Below are 20,639 nucleotides of genomic sequence, written 5' to 3' on the forward strand. Positions count from 1 at the left end.
CAGGTGATAGGAGGCCAATTCCACTGCCTCTATCTCAGTAGCACGCATGACTCGGAGAGTCTTGTGCATCTTGATAACGACAAGGTCGGGAATCCAAACTAGAGTAAGAATTTGAAAAGTAAATGCGAAAGTAATAACAATAAGGAATTGAACAACTAGAACTAAAGGGCAGAAAATAAAGGATATGGGAAAATTCAAGGAAAGAATTCCAAGAACTTCCGAGAATGCAAGTTCTATAGTCTTGACAAGATCAAAGCAACAACCTCTTGATTTATTGAAGAAATCAAATGCCTTTACTTAAAAGCAAATCAAAACAATAGATTCGGATCTTGACCGCTTTACGAGTAACTTGAGACAACAATTAATAACTAGTATTAATCACCTTCTAAGAATACCACAAAGAAATCAAAGATATCACAATAGAGAAGTAATCTTACTACCTTGAACTATGAACTAGTAGTAAAGGTTGAAAGATAAATCTCAAAGCACAAGTAACAAAGGTTTAAAAGAACTCTCAAAGTATGATATACTTAATCAATAATGAAGTGTCTCAATGAATGAGAAGAACTCCTTATTTATAGCAGTACTAAGGCATAAAAAGTCATTACAATTAGGTAGGGGGCTGCTAAGGGGTAACAAAGTCATCAAAATTAGGTAGGGTGGTTGCTAAGAAATAAGAAAAGTCACAAAATTAGGTAGGGGCGGCCAAATCCCTTTGGGGCAGATTTGGGCCTTAAAACTACTAGTTTGGGTCATTGGTTTGGACTCCAATTGGGCTCCATTTCAAACACCCCCATTTGGACCTCTTTTAAGCTCATTTTGGGCTCTTCTGGGTGCCCTTTTGCTAGATTTCAAGGGCCGAGTTCGGGACTCAATCTTCCTCCTCTTGGACTTCAATTTGGGCCACCAAATAATTGTAAAACTTGTATAATTTATCTCCTTTGGTCTTGAGCTCGTCCTCCACAATTAAAAGCTTCTTTATTTGCACTTGAAGTCTAATGGCCTTATTTTGCAACTCTTTAGCTTGACATATTGTTAAAGGCTATCTTTGAGATTCCAAAGCTTCATCCTTGTCCTTGAATAGAGTTGAGCTTCCTAGGATGCTATCATATCCCTCTTCTTGAAGAAAATTCGTCCTCGAATTTCGACCTTGCAAGAAAAAGAAAACACGCCCTTGTAAATGGCATCCACTAATCTGGAAAACTTGTAGGAATAAAATAAGATAGTGACCATGTGTCCATTTAACCCAATTAATCCTAATAGGTGTAAATAAAGCATATGGATATCATCATCCCAATAAAATTTATACCTACCTAGATCAATACAATAAAAACCTCTTGTAGATGCGCCATGCAATGGAACTTGCAATTCGATCTTGTCGGTAAGGTAGTCCATAGGTATACATGACAAAGAAATTATAAAAGATTGACCACACGTCCATTTAATATAAGTATCTCTACCACATGTATCAAAGAAGATACTTTCATGATATAGCCAACTATCTACAATTACAAATCTCATGGATTCCTCTACATGAAAAAGTATTTGATCACAAGTGTTACAACAATCATGCATATCATCTTTACTAGTAACAAATACTTTTACAAACTCACAATGAATATGACTTGAAGAATGACTCCCCATCACACAACAAAAATCACATTCTAGCAATTTATCACATGAAAACTCATTAGCCACTTGAATAAGAGAAGAAGAAATATTTAACTCATTCACAAGCCTCTTCTCATAAATTTCATGCCTCTTTCCACCAAGTTGGAATACATAATCATCTATGTCATACACAATTTCAAAAGGAAGCAAATTACTCTTGCACTTTAACTTAGATATTACAGTTAATGACTTGATGTGCATCAAAATATCATCATCCACAAAATTTATAAAGTCACCAACATAAGAAATAAGAGTATAATTCATTACCTCCAAAAATACCTTAGGTGTTCTAGAAAGACCAAGAATGCAAATAAACCAATTATACATACCATACTTGGACTTATTTACCAATGGAACATCATCACCTTGTATTCTTTTATCTAATGGCTCCAACTTAGCAATGCTTTTAGGAAACTCCATGTCATAACACTGTAAATAAGAATGAAAATAGTCAAAAGGTTCAATAACAAAGAATTTAACCAAGCTTTTATCTTCCACCATCCATCAAGAATAGATATCGCCAAATTCATGTTGAAATACAATTGGATATTTTGCCACCATCTCATGCGCCTCACCACCCCTTTCAAAAGGTATTTCAACACGTGATTGCACAAAATCACAAGAACTAAAACAAGAAAGAGTTAATGGTTTAGGAAGTAAAGAAACTTTTTTCTTGCTTACACTCTCTTTGGCTTTTATCACAAGACTAACGTTTTCCTCACCCTTAGCCTCTTTTCTCTCACTAAAGAGTTTTTCTTTGCTTTCACTCAATCCCTCTTGCTTTTCTCTCTCTACCTCATAGACTTTGTTCATCTCATTACCTTCTCTCTTTTCTTTTCTTTCAATATCACTCTTTACCTCACTTGACATCCCACTCTTTTCACTCAAAACAACCTCTCATTTTTCCTCTCTTGGAATGTCAACATGCACTCCCTTACTCCTCTCATTCTTTTCTCTCTCATATTTTTTCATATTCTCTTTAACAATCTTTTCATCTTCACAAATTTGTGAGGGAGTCAAAGGCCCAAGAATGAGTTTCTTCCCATTAATCTCAAAAGAGTATCTATTTTTTTCAATACTATATGAAGCACTTCTATAGACATACCATGGCCATCCCAACAAGATATGAAAACTATTCATCGGAATGACATCACACCAAATCACATCCTCATACCTTCCAATAGAGAATGGCAAGAACACTCTTTTATCTACTTTTACCCCTTTCAACATGTAGGGTTCAATATGTTCAACACAAGGCAAGTTCAATTTCTCAACCATATAAGTGCTAATTAAGTTATAGCCAAATGCTTTGTCAATTCTAAGGGCATAAACTGCAGACATCACTTTAGCTCTTGTTTGAAAAATAACTTTACCATTGTCTTCCTTCCATTCGGTATACTGTAAGTTCGACTTTTCAAGTTGTTGAGTCATAGCTTTCCTCCTTCCACTGTAACTACCTGTTTGAGACATCTTGACATAGATTAAGGGAAATATGTATCTCTCAAATTTGGCTTTTTCCCTATAATGCTCTCACTTTTCTTGCCTTTTTTTCCTCTCGAAATAACCTTTGAACAAAATACTTTGTAGATTTATAGTTAAACCCAACTCGTATGAAGTTCTTAGTAGTAAAATTCAGATGTTTTGGGGAACAAATGAAAGAAGAACCAAATCCTAGAACTATTAGGCTCGGTTGAAACAAGATACGAACAAAAAGGAAATAATTATATATTTAGATTAGAAAGAGTAAGAAAAATTGAATTTTTGTATTATCTTGGAAATCTGGGATCCCCTCTTCTTGTTTCCTTTGATAGTTTTTGAAAACAAATTAGATAGAAAAGAAAGTTCGTGGAGAGCAAACAATTATTTTTTTAACTGTTTTTTCGTTTTTTTTATACTCTTAATAGTCAAGAAATCCCTAGAATTATCAAGAACGAAACCTTGATAAAACCGCTCTGATACCACTTGATAACGACAAGGTCGGGAATCCAAACTAGAGTAAGAATTTGAAAAGTAAATGCAGAAGCAATAACAATAAGGAATTGAACAACTAGAACTAAAGGGCAGAAAATAAAGGATATGGGAAAATTCAAGGAAAGAATTCCAAAAACTTCCGAGAACGCAAGTTCTATAGCCTTGACAAGATCAAAGCAATAACGTCTTGATTTATTGAAGAAATCAAACGCCTTTACTTAAAAGCAAATCAAAACAATAGATTCGGATCTTGACCGCTTTACGAGTAACTTGAGACAACAATTAATAACTTATATTAATCGTCTTCTAAGAATACCACAAAGAAATCAAAGATATCACAATAGAGAAGTAATCTTACTACCTTGAACTATGAACTAGTAGTAAAGGTTGAAAGATAAATCTCAAAGCACAAGTAATAAAGGTTCAAAAGAACTCTCAAAGTATGATATACTTAATCAATAATGAAGTGTCTCAATGAATGAGAAGAACTCCTTATTTATAGCAGTACTAAGGCATAAAAAGTCATTACAATTAGGTAGGAGGCTGCTAAGGGGTAACAAAGTCATCAAAATTAGGTAGGGTGGTTGCTAAGAAATAAGAAAAGTCACAAAATTAGGTAGGGGCGGCCAAATCCCTTTGGAGCAGATTTGGGCCTTAAAACTACTAGTTTGGGTCATTGGTTTGGACTCCAATTGGGCTCTATTTCAAACACCCCCATTTGGACCTCTTTTAAGCTCATTTTGGGCTCTTCTGGGTGCCCTTTTGCTAGATTTCAAGGGCCGAGTTCGGGACTCAGTCTTCCTCCTCTTGGACTTCAATTTGGGCCACCAAATAATTGTAAAACTTGTATAATTTATCTCCTTTGGTCTTGAGCTTGTCCTCCACAATTAAAAGCTTCTTTATTTGCACTTGAAATCTAATGGCCTTATTTTGCAACTCTTTAGCTTGACATATTGTTAAAGGCTATCTTTGAGATTCCAAAGCTTCATCCTTGTCCTTGAATAGAGTTGAGCTTCCTGGGATGCTATCACATCTCATCGATGAAATCCTGGGGATCTTCCGTTGGGTTAGTACCCGTAAACCCTGGAGGATCCAACTAGAGAAACCTGTTCACCCTGGAACCAGTAGAATCCCCTGGCTGACTGGAAGAAGTGGGTGTAACATTTGACCTCTGGGTCTGGGAAGCCACTATTTGAGCCAACATTTGTATGGCTCCCCTAAGATCAACATCAGAAACACCAGAATCGGAAGCTGGAACTGGAGGTGGAACTGGTATATCAGTTGGAGGGACCATTGCACCCTCAGTGGGTGTAGGGACAGGTGCGGTCTGATCAGTTGTACTAGAGTCAGGCAGTGTAGTAGCTGGAGGAATATTCTCACTCCTCGGGTGCTCACCCGCATCATCAATTATAGGATCAACTGTCACTCCTGGGGTGACATTGGCTCATTGGCCAGTTCTTGCCTTCTTCTCAGGTGCCATATACTGAAAATTAGAGCAACTCAGGAGTTAAAGAAGGAAAAATCTTACAACCAGTTTTATCGCACGACTAAGGACATGAAAGAACGGTATTATTCCTAAATGCCCATGTAGCATCCTAATTATAGATGTGGTCGACAACACACCGATAATAAGGAATCTACTAGACACGGCTCCGAGACATCCTAGGACACTTTAAAACCTTAGGCTATGATACCAAGTATGTCACTCCCCAAAACTGAGGAGCGCGATCGGCGCTCAACCGAGTGAACCCGACCGAGCAAGCCTGTTAGATTTCATTCTACCCAAACTCATCCACGAATAGAGATAATACATATTTTCATTAATTAGACGAAAATGTGTTCATGTCTACAATACCAATTTATTTCCAATAGTTTCATCATTTTTAAAGTCTCAAATTGACAAGTAATACAACCACAACATAACATAGTTTGTCTTTCCCCATCACCAATACACAACCCACATATGTCTACGGAGCCTCTATAGATAAAGAAGAGTACAATGATAATGCCGGCAACAAGGCCCCGGCTATAACTCAAACCGAATACACAAAGTACAAAATATACATGACCCCGGGATGAAGTGGGGCTCATCAAGTCAGCTGGGAAGAAGGCGTACTGCTATCACTGATCAATATCTCCTGCTGTGGAACCACCTGCATCCATTTAAAGATGCAGCACCCCCGGCAAAAGGGATGTTAGTACCGTCGAATAGCACTAGTATGTATAACTAAACACCCTCTCAATAGAATGACAAATAATACAAACAAGATTATCATAATATCAATGAAAGCCTTAATCAACATCAAACCTCAATTTAGGATCAAGAAAGTGTTCAAATTAATTTCCATATCTCATATTGAGAGATTTTTAGTATCGATATACCATTGTCCACAATACCATTTTTCACAATACCATTATTCACAAAACCAGTACCACCGTACTCTTAGCACGGAGTTCGATCACGACCCGATCGGTTAGGCCATCTCATTATAGACATCAACCACAATTTCACTCAATATCAATACCACCATTTTTAACACGGAGTCCGATCACGACCCGATCACAATTTCTCCCAATATCTATAGGGTTTTCTTGATTTATAATGGGAGCAAGGGGTACATTTCTCCTAGCTTGGGGCCTAACATTATTTTCCCTACTAAGTTCAGCTATTGTATCATTTTGCTCAGAAATGGTGTCCCTCATCTCTTGGAGTTGCAAATTCCACCTTTCGAATTGTTGATGCATAGCTTGCAAGGTAATATCATTTCTTGCCTTGATTTCGGCTTCTTGAAGAACCCTTAATTCATTATCACTACTTGTATGTGACATCTTAAATAATTAAGCTGTATGAGACAAATTGAATTTTTTCTCAATTGTTCTCACACACACTTTGCCTTTTTTTCTCTCTCGAAATAACCTTTGAACAAAATACTTTGTAGATTAATAGTTAAACAAAACTCGTATAAAATTCTTAGTAGTAAAATATAGATTTTTGGGAAACAAATGAAAGAAGAACCAAATCCTAGAACTATTAGGCTCGGTTGAAACAAGACACGAACAAAAAGGAAATGACTATATATTTAGATTAGAAAGAGTAAGAAAAATTAAATTTTTATCTTATCTTTAAAATCTGGGATCCCCTCTTTTTGTTTCCTTTGATAGTTTTTGGAAACAAATTAGATACAAAAGAAAGTTCCTGGAGAGCAAGCAATTTTTTTTAAAATTGATTTTCTTTTTTTTTCTTTTTTTTAACTTGTTTTTTTTCGCTCTTAGTATTCAAGAAATCCCCAGAATTATCAAGAATGAAACCTTGATAGAACCGCTCTGATACCACTTGATAACGACTAGGTCGAGAATTCAAACTAGAGTATGAATTTGAAAAATTAAATGCTGAAGCAATAACAATAAGGAATTGAACAACTAGTACTAAAGGGAAGAAAATAAAGGATATGGGAAATTTCAAGGAAAGAATTCCAAGAACTTCCAAGAATGCAAGTTCTATAGCCTTGACAAGATTAAAGCAACAACGTCTTGATTTATTGAAGAAATCAAACGCCTTTACTTAAAAGCAAATCAAAATAATAGATTCGGATCTTGACCGCTTTACGAGTAACTTGAGACAACAATTAATAACTAGTATTAATCGCCTTCTAAGAATACCACAAATGAATCAAAGATATCACAATAGAGAAGTAATACTACTACCTTGAACTATGAACTAGTAAAGGTTGAAAGATAAATCTCAAAGCACAAGTAACAAAGGTTTAAATGAACTCTCAAAGTATGATATACTTAATCAATAACGAAGTATCTCAATGAATGAGAAGAACTCCTTATTTATAGGAGTACTAAGGCATAAAAAGTCCTTAAAATTAGGTAGGGTGGCTGCTAAGGCATCAAAAAGTCATTACAATTAGGTAGGGTGGTTGCTAAGGAGTAAGAAAAGTCATTAAAATTAGGTAGGGGCGGCCAAATCCCTTTGGGGCATATTTGGACCTTAAAACTACTAGTTTGGGCCATTGTTTTGGACTCCAATTGGGCTCCTTTTGAAATACCCCCTTTTGAACCTTTGTTACTTGTGCTTTGAGATTTATCTTTCAAACCTTTACTACTTCATAGTTCAAGGTAGTAAGATTACTTCTCTATTGTGATATCTTTGATTCCTTTGTGGTATTCTTAGAAGGCGATTAATACTAGTTATTAATTATTGTCTCAAGTTACTCGTAAAGCGGTCAAGATCTGAATCTATTGTTTTGATTTGCTTTTAAGTAAAGGCGTTTGATTTCTTCAATAAATCAAGACGTTGTTGCTTTGATCTTGTCAAGGCTATAGAACTTGAGTTCTTGGAAGTTCTTGGTATTCTTTCCTTGAATTTTCCCATATCCTTTATTTTCTTCCCTTTAGATCTAGTTGTTCAATTCCTTATTGTTATTGCTTCCGCATTTACTTTCCAAATTCTTACTCTAGTTTGGATTCCCGACCTAGTCGTTATCAAACATCTTTGGCTGAGCTGATAGCCTACTTGGAGGACTCTCAACCTATCTATCTGGACCTGCGAGTATGAAACGCAACGTTCCTAGGCAAAAGGGACGTAAGTACAAATAATGTACCGAGTATGTAAGGAATAAAAATCAGTAAACAATAGACATGAGAGAAACATAGAGTAAAAGACTCAACATGTATATCTGAATAGCTCTGTGAATCATTTAATATTATAATATCATGCATATGCGTATAAATGTCACACCATGCATGGGTATATGCGTTCATAACATCATCAAGCCTTTGAGGGCATCCCACCATATCATCTCGGTCACTGTGGGCAAATCATCAACACATACCAGCTGATCAGGTGGGGTGCGTATATAATGCCGTAACATTTTCCCATATCCCATATACATATAATATGTATATACGCATGTATAATGCCATCTGGTCATGGGTCAATGTAAATGAATGCAATGCATGAGAAGTATGTCAATAAAATCTTTCGGAGTGTCATAAGACAATTATACCTTTGATTAATATCATGAAATAAACTTTATCAACTTACGTATTTTCGGAGACCCATGAACAGATGATAGAATAATATGACATATGGGGAATCAAGAACATAAGCATCTATAGTATTTCTATGAATAGAGTCATATATGAAAATTGTGCATTTGCTCGTTTCGTTTATATCGTATAGATCATGCCAAAAGAAAGAAGAGATAGCCTTAGCATACCTGAGCCGGTTCTCTGGACAATCCCTCTAACACATGACAATCGCGACAAAACACGTGACGGCAAGACCGTAGTAGGGAAAACTCCGTATGATATTCTTGAGAAAGATTACACCGCTCTCTTAAAATTTTCAAAATCTCACGTTGCTAAAATGCTTAAGAAATCTCGTTTGTTTTTTAGAGAATCATGTTACTTAGATGCTTAAGAAATCTCATTAGATGCATACTAAGATTTTGCAAAATCTCACGTTGCTAATATGCCAATCTTGAAAACCCGTAGCTTACCATTTTTTATTTAAGCACATTTCTTAAATTTTGAGCGGTCTTAGGCTTTAATGGGTGTGGGCCCCACATTTCAAGGCTTTGGTGTCACATAAGCCCTTTAAATGTGCCACCTTCCAATTTTCTTTAAGAGTCATTAAAGGGTAAAGGGGGTGCTGCCACGTTGGGGGGGGGGGGGCTTAGTTTATCCAAAGTCTTTAATTAATCACCGACTAATCCTTAATTAACTTGTTAATTCCCCCACTAATCAATTTTTCACATAATTAAGAATTATCTCAAATTACTTAAAATACTACTCACTTTTAATATACCTTAGACAACTTACTATCATGGCCATGTGGTACCTTGTATGGTACTAGTCCATAAATACCGGGTATTTTAGCTCGGGAGGTATTTTTATCCCAAAATATCAAACTTCGACGAAATTCATCTTCTTCGATTTGCTAACCATCTCACCTTCACGAATTTATTTATCACTTGTTTTAAATAGCGTAATACTATTATCCCAAAATAATCTTATTCCCGAACTTACGTCAACTAACTTACGATGAAACTTTAACATACGAAAATTCGGGATGTAACATCTCATTTCCGAGCTTTCATCAATTTATTTATGGTGTACTTTCACATACGACAATATGTGGTGTAACAATAGGCACCATCATGACACGTTGAGTTTTGGGGCGTGACAAGTTAGTATCAGAGCCTAGGTTACATAGTTCTCACGAGTCATGAGCAGGTTTAGTAGAGTCTTGCAGATCGGTATAGAGACGTCTGTACTTATCTTTGAGAGACTGCCTAACCCTTAGGAACACTTCACATTCTTGTATTCTTGTCATTCGAATTGGGTGATTTTGAGAACTAACCTTCTATTATTCCATTCTCTCACAGATGGTGAGGACACGTGCTACCAGAACCCTTAGGTTAACTTGTTTTTTTTTCGCTCTTAGTATTCAAGAAATCCCTAGAATTATCAAGAACGAAACCTTGATAGAACCGCTCTGATACCACTTGATAACGACTAGGTCGGGAATCCAAACAAGAGTAAGAATTTGAAAAGTAAATGCGGAAGCAATAACAATAAGGAATTGAACAACTAGAACAAAAGGGCAGAAAATAAAGGATATGGGAAATTTCAAGGAAAGAATTACAAGAACTTCCAAGAACGCAAGTTCTATAGCCTAGACAAGATTAAAGCAACAACGTCTTGATTTATTGAAAAATCAAATGCCTTTACTTAAAAGCAAATCAAAATAATAGATTCGGATCTTGACCGCTTTACGAGTAACTTGAGACAACAATTAATAACTAGTATTAATCGCCTTCTAAGAATACCATAAAGGAATCAAAGATATCACAATAGAGAAGTAATACTACTACCTTGAACTATGAACTAGTAAAGGTTGAAAGATAAATCTCAAAGCACAAGTAACAAAGGTTTAAATGAACTCTCAAAGTATGATATACTTAATCAATAACGAAGTATCTCAATGAATGAGAAGAACTCCTTATTTATAGGAGTACTAAGGCATAAAAAGTCCTTAAAATTAGGTAGGGTGGCTGCTAAGGCATCAAAAAGTCATTACAATTAGGTAGGATGGTTGCTAAGGAGTAAGAAAAGTCATTAAAATTAGGTGGGGGCGGCCAAATCCCTTTGGGGCATATTTGGACCTTAAAACTACTAGTTTGGGCCATTGTTTTGGACTCCAATTGGGCTCCTTTTGAAACACCCCCTTTTGAACCTTTGTTACTTGTGCTTTGAGATTTATCTTTCAAACCTTTACTACTTCATAGTTCAAGGTAGTAAGATTACTTCTCTATTGTGATATCTTTGATTCCTTTGTGGTATTCTTAGAAGGCGATTAATACTAGTTATTAATTGTTGTTTCAAGCTACTTGTAAAGAGGTCAAGATCCGAATCTATTATTTTGATTTGCTTTTAAGTAAAGGCGTTTGATGTCTTCAATAAATCAAGACGTTGTAGCTTTGATCTTGTCAAGGCTATAGAACTTGCGTTCTTGGAATTTCTTGGAATTCTTTCCTTGAATTTTCCCATATCCTCTATCTTCTGCCCTTTAGTTCTAGTTGTTCAATTCCTTATTGTTATTGCTTCCGTATTTACTTTTCAAATTCTTACTCTAGTTTGGATTCCCGACCTAATCATTATCAAACATCTTCCGCTGAGCTGATAGCCTACGTGGAGGACTCTCGACCTGTATATTAAAACCTGCGGGCATGAAACGCAGCGTCCCCAGGCAAAAGGGATGTCAGTACAAATAATGTACCGAGTATGTAAGGAATGAAAATCAGTAAACAATAGACATGAGAGAAACATGGAGTAAAAGACTCAACATGTATATCTGAATAGCTTTGTGAATCATTTAATATTATAATCTCATACATATGCGTATAAATGTCATACCATGCATGGGTATATGCGTTCATAACATCATCAAGCCTCTTAGGGCATCCCATCATATCATCTCGGCCATTGTGGGCAAATCATCAACATATACTAACTGATCAGGTGGTGGTACATATATAACGCCGTAACATTTTCCCTTATCCCATATACATATAATATATATATACGCGTGTATAACGCCATCTGGTCATGGGTCAATGTAAATGAATGCAATGCATGAGAAGTACGTTAATAAAATCTTTCGGAGTGTCATAAGACCATTATACCTTTGATTAATATCATGAAATAAACTTTATCAACTTACGTATTTTCTGAGACCCATGAACAGATGATAGAATAATATGACACGTGGGAAATCAAAAACATAAGCATCTCTAGTATTTCTATGAATAGAGTCATTTATGGAAATTGTGCATTTGCTCGTTTCGTTTGTGTCGTATAGATCATGCCAAAAGAAAGAAGGAATAGCCTTAACATACCTGAGACGGTTCTCTGGACAATCCCTCTAACACACAACAAACGCGACAAAACACGTGGCGACAAGACCGTAGTAGGGAAAAATCCGTATGATATTCTTGAGAAAGATTGCACCGTACTCTCTTAAAATTTGCAAAATCTCACGTTGCTAAAATGCTTAAGAAATCTCATTTGTTTTTGAGAGAATCATGTTACAAAGATGCTAATATGCCAATCTCCCGTAGCTTACCATTTTTGATTTAAGCACATTTCTTGAATTTAGAGGGGTCTTAGGTTTTAATGTGTGTGGGGCCCATATTTCAAGGCTTTGGTGTCACATAAGCCCTTTAAATGTGCCACCTTTCAATCTTCTTTAAGAGTCATTAAAGGGTAAAGGGGATGCTGCCACTATGGAGTGGCTAAGTTTATCCAAAGTCTTTAATTAATCACCCACTAATCCTTAATTAACTTGTTAATTCCCCCATAATCAATTTTCCACATAATTAAGAATTATCTCAAATTACATAAAAAACTACTCACTTTTAATATACCTTAGACAACTTACTATCATGGCCATGTGGTACCTTGTATGGTACTAGTCCATAAATACCGGGTATTTTAGCTCGGGCCGTATTTTTATCCCAATATGTCAAACTTTGATGAAATTCATCTTCTTCGATTTACTTACCCTCTCACCTTCATGAATTTATTTATCACTTGTTTGAAATAGCGTAATACTTATTATCTCAAAATAATCTTATTCCCGAACTTACGTCAACTAACTTACGACGAAACTTTAACATACGAAACTTTGGGATGTAACATCTCATTTCCGAGCTTTCATCAATTTATTTATAACATACTTTCACGTACGAAAATATGGGGTGTAACAATAGGCACCACCATGACACGTTGAGTTTTGGGTCGTAACAAGTTGGTATCAGAGCCTAGGTTACATAATTCTCACGAGTCATGAGCAGGTTTAGTAGAGTCTTGCGGATCGGTATAGAGACGTCTGTACTTATCTTTGAGAGACTACCGAACCCTTAGGAATACTTCACATTCTTGTATTCTTGTCATTCAAATTTGTTGATTCCGAGAACTAACCTTCTATTATTCTATTCTCTCACAGATGGTGAGGACACGTGCTACCAGACCGGCAGACGGCCATCAGTACTACCAGTTAGGGCCACGAGAGGTCGGGGCCGCGGTAGAGGCCGAGGTGAAACTGGTACAGCAGCTAGAGCAACACCTGCAGATCCACTAGTTTCTCCAGCTCAGGAGCATATTTTAGATGTGGTTGAGCCGGTGGGACCAGCTCAGGCACAAACTTTGCCCATTGTGATTCTAGGCCTTCAGGTGGCTCTGACCCAGATCTTCACTGTTTGCACTAGCCTTGCTCAGGCGATTTCAGTTCCGGCCGCAGCAACCACTTCTCAGGATGGGGGAGGTACTTAGACTCCCGCCACCCGTACTCCAGAGCAGGTAGTGCAGGGACTTCAGACACCAGGGGTACTACCAGCCCAACTGGTTGCAGTTGCTCAGGCCCAGGTGGGTCCCATTATGAGCGATGAGGAGCAGAAGAGACTAGAGAGGTTTGGGAGGCTCAAGCCTCCAACTTTTAGTGGGGCTGAGTCTGAGGATGCTCAGGACTTCTTGGATAGGTGCCAGCAGATTCTTCACACGGCGGGTATTTTTGAGACTAGTGGGGTCTCATTTACTACTTTCTAGCTGACGTGGGAAGCCTTTAGATGGTGGGAGGCCTATGAGAGGGGCATGCCAGTCGATGTTGCACCGCTTTCATGGCACAAATTCTCCATTCTATTCTTGGAGAAATTTGTGCCACTGACCTGCAAGGAGGAGTTGCGTAGGCAGTTTGGGCAGCTATGCTAGGAGGGCATGTGTCACGTCCCAAAACCGAGGAGCGCGACCGACGATCAACCAAGTTAACCCGACCGAGCAAGCCTGTTAGATTCCTTCTACCCAAACTCATTCATGAATAAAGAGAATATACGTTTTCCTTAATTAAACAATAATGTGATCATGTTGAAATACCAATTTCATACCATAAGTTTCACCATTTTTGATAACAACACGATAGGGGTCCAAGAATTACTAAAGAAAATCAAGAAAAGTGCGGAAGCTAAAAGAAAATAAGGAAACAAAAAAATAACGGAAAATTAAAGATAGATTGAATTCAAGAAAGAGTTTCTTGAATTCAAGAAGTATATTCTTGAAGTTGAATCCTAACAACAACAATTAGCCAACAAAGAACTAATCGCCTTTGGTAGGGAATTAAAAACAAGAGATAGATTGTGAAACCCGACCCTTTAGAATAACAAGAACAACAATAAGTCTAAACTTATCACCTTTCTTGAATACCTAGAAGTGATCTAAGATTTCAAAAGAGTTTAATCTTACCACCTTAAGTTGAGTCTTGAAGGTTGAAGAATAAATTTAAGAGTAACCACACACAAGAGTGCAAGAAAATTCTCACAATTTTTATTGATAATAGTCTATAATCATCTAAAATCTAAAAACAAAGAAGACACCCCTTTATATAGAGAGGGGGTCACGACATTCCTACCTAAAAATAAGGAAATAAAGTCCTAAACTACTTTGGACAACAAGTCCAAATACCTTAGGAAAAGGAAAAACACTAGGAAACAAAAAGCAAGACAATCTTGGAAAGTAACTCCAACAATCTTAGGAAATGGAAAACATAACCTTAACTACCTAGGAAAGTAATAAATCTAGTACCAAAATATATGGAAATAAGTTAAAACCAATCTTGGATAGAATCTTGAAAGTCCCAAACCAATCATGAATAGGATCTTGGAAATCTTGAAGGCAACTTGCAAGCAACTTGGTACCAACTTGTACCCAACTTCTATCACGCCTATTGAACCTTTCTTGGGCAGCAAGTAAGTCCTTTTTATGTTATAAAAATGTGGCTTCATGTAGGACTTATTGGGCTTCAAGTTTGGACACATTTTGAGGTTCCAAATAGGTCCAATAGTAGCCTGATTTGGACCTTCTTCAGAGGATGTCTTTTGGGATCTAATCCACCTTTTCTTGGACATGAATTTGGACCATATAATAATTATAACACCTAGACAACTCATATCCTTTATCCTTGAGCTCTCCATCCCAATTAACAACTTCTTTATTTGTACTTGGAGTCTAATGACCTTGTTTTGCAACTTTTTAGCTTGACATCTTGTTAAAGGCCCTCTTTGAGATTCCAAAGCTTCATTCTTGTCCTTGAATAGATTTGAGCTTCCTAGAATGCTATCATTCCCCTCTTCTTGAAGAAAATTCGTCCTCGAATTTCGACCTTGTAAGAAAAAAAGTCACGCACTAGTAAATGGCATCCACTAATATGAAAAAATGGTAGGAATAAAACAAGATAGTAACCATGTGTCCACTTAACCCAATTAAGCCTAATAGGTGTAAATACTCCTTTATAAAGCATATGGACATCATCATCCCAATAAAATTTATGCCTACTTAGAGTTGTCCAATAAAAACCTCTCTTAGATGCACTATGTAATGAAATTTGCAATTAGTCCAAAGATGTGCATGCCAAAGAAATTATAAAATATTGGTCATGCATCCATTTAACACAAGTATCTCTGTCACATGTATCAAATAAGACACTCTTATGATATAGCCAAGTATCAATTATAAATCCCATGGATTCTTCTACATGTAAGTTATTCAAAGAAGCACATAAATTCTCAGAAAGGTCAGAAGAACCCATAAATTTCAAAATATAAATTTCAATACATTCAAGCTCATGATTATAACTTTCCCCAATAATATTCGCAACACAAATGGATTCTACATGATTGCTCAAACTGTCACAGAAAGAGTCATAGATAGGTTCATGAAAGAGTATTTGATCACTAATGTCACAATAATTATGCATATCCTCTTTACTAGTAGCAAACACTTTTATAGGCTCACAATCAACATGACTAGAGGAATGACTTCCCATCAAACAACAAAACTCACATTCTAGAAATTTACATGAAAACTTATTAGACACTTGAATAAGAGAAGAAAGAACATTTAACTCATTAGCAAGCCTCTTCTCATAAATTTCATGCCTCTTTCCACCAAGTTGGAATGCATAATCATCTATGTCATACTCAATTTCAAATGGAAGCAAATTACTCTTGCACTTTAACTTAGATATTACAGTTAATGACTTGATATGCCTCAAAATATCATCAACCACAAAAATTATGAAGTCACCAACATAAGAAATAAGAGTATAGTTCATTACCTCCAAACATACTTTAGGTGTTCTAGAAAGGCCAAGAATGTGAATGAACCAATTATACATCTCATACTTGGACTTATTTACTAATGGAACAACATCACCTTGTATTCTTTTATGCAATGATTCCAGCTTAGCAATGGCTTTAGAAAAATCCATGTCATAAACCTGTAAGTAAGAATTAAAATAGTCAAAAGATTCAATAACAAAGAATTTAACCAAGCTTTTATCTTCCACCATCCAACAAGAATTAATTTTGCCTAATTCATGTTGGAATCCAATTGGATCCTTTACCACCATTTCTCGCGCCTCACCTCTCCTTTCAAAAGGTCTTTCAACACGTGGCTACACAAAATCACAAGAACTAAAACAAGAATGAGTTAATGGGTTAGGAAGTAAAGAAAATTTATTCTTGATTACACTCTCTTTGGCCTTTATCACGAAACTAACTTTTCCCTCACCCTTAGCCTCTTTTCTCTCACTAAAGTTTTTTTCTTCTTATTTACTGAAACCCTCTTGTTTTTCTCTCTCTACCTCAAAGACTTTTCTTATCTCATTGTCTTCTCTCTTTTCTTTTCCCTCAAGCTCACTCTTTTTCTCAATTGACATCCCATTCTCTCCACTCAATATAACCTCTCTTTTTTCCTCTCTTGGGATGTCAACATGCACTCCCTTACTCCTCTCATTCTTTTCTCTCTCATATTTTTCCATATTCTCTTTAACAGTCTTTTCATCTTCATAAATTTGTGAGGGAGTCAAAGGTCCAAGAATAAGTTTCTTTCCGTTAACCTCAAAAGAGTATCTATTTTTTTCATGTTATATGAAGCTCTTCTATAAGTATACCATGGCTTTCCCAACAAGATATGATAATTATTCATGGGAATCACATCATACCAGATCGCATCCTCATACCTTCCAATAGAGAATAGTAATAACACTCTTTTATCTACCTTTACTCCTCTCAACATGTAGGATTCAATATGCTCAACACAAGGCAAGTTCAATTTTTCAACCATATAAGTGCTAATTGAGTTATAGCCAAACTCTTTGTCAATTCTAAGAGCACAAATCACAGACATCACTTTAGCTCTTGTTTGAAAAATAATTTTACCATTGTCTTCCTTCCATTCGGTATATTGTAAGTTCGAATTTTCAAGTTGTTGAGTCATAGCTCGCCTCCTTTCACTATAACTACCTGTTTGAAACATCTTGAACAAAGATTAGAAGAATTATGTATCTCTCAAATTTGGCTTTTTCCTCTAATGTTCTCGCCTCTCTTGCCTTTTTTCACTCAAAGCAACTCTTGGTTGTTAATCTTTAGATTTATTAATAAACCTTACTAGTCACAACCCTTAGTGATAAGAATGTAGAGTTAGAAAAAGAAAAGGAAAGTGAAGGACTAAACCTTGGAAGAATAGGAATTGGTTATGTAGAAAAAAAATAAGGAAAGAATTTAGGAAACCCAAAACCCACAAGAATAAGGAAAGAAGTTACCTTAATCTTCAAGAATTAGGATCCCCTCTTCTTGTTTCCTTTCTTGACTTGGAAACCAAATAACACTTGAATTCTACAAATAATAATGATCCATAATGCTTTTGTTTAGGCAATTTTTTTTTTTTTGGGTTTTGTTTTTCTCAAGAACCTCCCAAGATTATCAAGATTGAAATTTTGATTAGCCTATACTCTGATACCACTTGATAAAAATACGATAGGGGTCCAAGAATTACTAAAAAAATCAAGAAACGTGCGGAAGCTAAAGAAAATAAAGAAACAAAAAAATAACGGAAAATTAAAGATAGATTGAATTCAAGAAAGAGTTTCTTGAATTCAAGAAGTCTATTCTTGAAGTTGAATCCTAACAACAACAATTAGCTAACAAAGAATTAATCGCCTTTGGTAGAGAATTAAAAACAAGAGATAGATTGTGAAACCCGACCCTTTAGAATAACAAGAACAACAATAAGTCTAAACTTATCACCTTTCTTGAATACCTAGAAGTGATCTAAGATTTCAAAAGAGTTTAATCTTACCACCTTAAGTTGAGTCTTGAAGGTTGAAAAATAAATCCAAGAGTAGCCACACACAAGAGTGCAAGAAAATTCTCACAATTTTTATTGATAATAGTCTATAATCATCTAAAATCTAAAAACAAAGAAGACACCCCTTTATATAGAGAGGGGGTCACGAAATTCCTACCTAAAAATAAGGAAATAAAGTCCTAACCTACTTTGGACAACAAGTCCAAATACCTTAGGAAAAGGAAAAACACTAAGAAACAAAAAGCAAGACAATCTTGGAAAGTAACTCCAACAATCTTAGGAAATGGAAACATAACCTTAACTACCTAGGAAAGCAATAAATCTAGTACCAAAATATATGGAAATAAGTTAAAACCAATCTTGGATAGAATCTTGAAAGTCCCAAACCAATCATGAATAGGATCTTGGAAATCTTGAAGGCAACTTGCAAGCAACTTGGCACCAACTTTTACCCAACTTCTATCACGCCGATTGAACCTTTCTTGGGCAGCAAGTAAGTCCTTTTTATGTTATAAAAATATGACTTCATGTTGGACTTATTGGGCTTCAAGTTTGGACACATTTTTAGGTTCCAAATAGGTCCAATAGTGGCCTGATTTGGACCTTCTTCAGAGGATGTCTTTTGGGATCTAATCCACCTTTTCTTGGACATGAATTTGGACCATAAAATAATTATAACACCTAGACAACTCATATCCTTTATCCTTGAGCTCTCCATCCCAATTAACAACTTCTTTATTTGCACTTGGAGTTTAATGACCTTGTTTTGCAACTCTTTAGCTTGACATCTTGTTAAAGGCCCTCTTTGAGATTCCAAAGCTTCATTCTTGTCCTTGAATAGATTTGAGCTTCCTAGGATGCTATCAATTTTTAAAGTCTCAAATGGACAAGTAATACAACCACAACATAGCATAGTTTGTCTTTTCCAGCACCAATACACAACCCACACTATGTCTACGGAGCCTCTATAGATAAAGATAAGTACAATGATAATGCCGGTAACAAGGCCCCGGCTATACCTCAAACAGAATACATAAAGAACAAAAGATACATGACCTCGGGATGAAGTGGGGCTCACCAAGTCAGCTGGGAAGAAGGTGTACTGCTATCACTGATCAATATCTACTGCTATGGAACCACCTGCATCCATTTAAAGATGCAGCGCCCCTCACAAAAGGGACGTTAGTACCGTCGAATAGGGAAAAATCCGTATGATATTCTTGAGAAAGATTGCACCGTACTCTCTTAAAATTTGCAAAATCTCACGTTGCTAAAATGCTTAAGAAATCGCGTTTGTTTTTGAGAGAATCATGTTAGTAAGATGCTAATATGCTAATCTCCCGTAGCTTACCATTTTTTATTTAAGCACATATCTTGAATTTAGAGGGGTCTTAGGCTTTAATGTGTGTGGGCCCCATATTTCAAGGCTTTGGTGTCACATAAGCCCTTTAAATGTGCCACCGTCCAATCTTCTTTAAGATTCATTAAAGGGTAAAGGGGGTGCTGCCACGTTGGGGGGGGTTGGGGGGCTAAGTTTATCCAAAGTCTTTAATTAATCACCCACTAATCCTTAATTAACTTGTTAATTCCCCCATTAATTAATTTTCTACATAATTAAGAATTAACTCAAATGACTTAAAATACTACTCACTTTTAACATACCTTATACAACTTACTATCATGGCCATGTGGTACCTTGTATGGTATTAGTCCATAAATACCGGGTATTTTAGCTCGGGCCGTATTTTTATCCCAATATGTCAAACTTTGATGAAATTCATCTTCTTCGATTTACTTACCCTCTCACCTTCATGAATTTATTTATCACTTATTGTAAATAGCGTAATACTTATTATCTCAAAATAATCTTATTCCCGAACTTACGTCAACTAACTTACGACGAAACTTTAACATACGAAACTTTGGGATGTAACATCTCATTTCTGAGCTTTCATCAATTTATTTATAACGTACTCTCACGTACGAAAATATGGGGTGTAATAATAGGCACCACCACGACACGTTGAGTTTTGGGTCGTGACAAGTTGGTATCAGAGCCTAGGTTACATAATTCTCACGAGTCATGAGCAGGTTTAGTAGAGTCTTGCAGATCGGTATAGAGACGTCTGTACTTATCTTTGAGAGGCTGCTGAACCCTTAGGAAAACTTCACATTCTTGTATTCTTGTCATTCGAATTTGTTGATTCCGAGAACTAACCTTCTATTATTCTATTCTCTCACAGATAGTGAGGACACGTGCTACCAGACCGGCAGACGTCCATCAG

The 20,639-nt window shown here is 36.2% G+C and overlaps 1 protein-coding gene across 1 annotated transcript; it reads right to left on the reverse strand.

The window, feature by feature from the left end:
• Nucleotides 1–492: 492 nt before the first annotated feature.
• On the reverse strand, nucleotides 493–4,276 carry LOC138896861 (uncharacterized). The gene is made up of 2 exons (XM_070182344.1): nucleotides 3,045–4,276; nucleotides 493–2,100 (listed from the first exon to the last, which is right to left on the reverse strand). Exons 1-2 carry the CDS (start codon nucleotides 3,045–3,047, stop codon nucleotides 1,096–1,098), a joined length of 1,008 nt encoding a protein of 335 aa, XP_070038445.1. The 5' UTR covers nucleotides 3,048–4,276; the 3' UTR covers nucleotides 493–1,095.
• Nucleotides 4,277–20,639: the final 16,363 nt, after the last annotated feature.

The sequence above is a fragment of the Nicotiana tomentosiformis genome, chromosome 8 (assembly GCF_000390325.3).
Source record: "Nicotiana tomentosiformis chromosome 8, ASM39032v3, whole genome shotgun sequence".
In the NCBI taxonomy this organism is placed as follows: domain Eukaryota; kingdom Viridiplantae; phylum Streptophyta; class Magnoliopsida; order Solanales; family Solanaceae; genus Nicotiana; species Nicotiana tomentosiformis.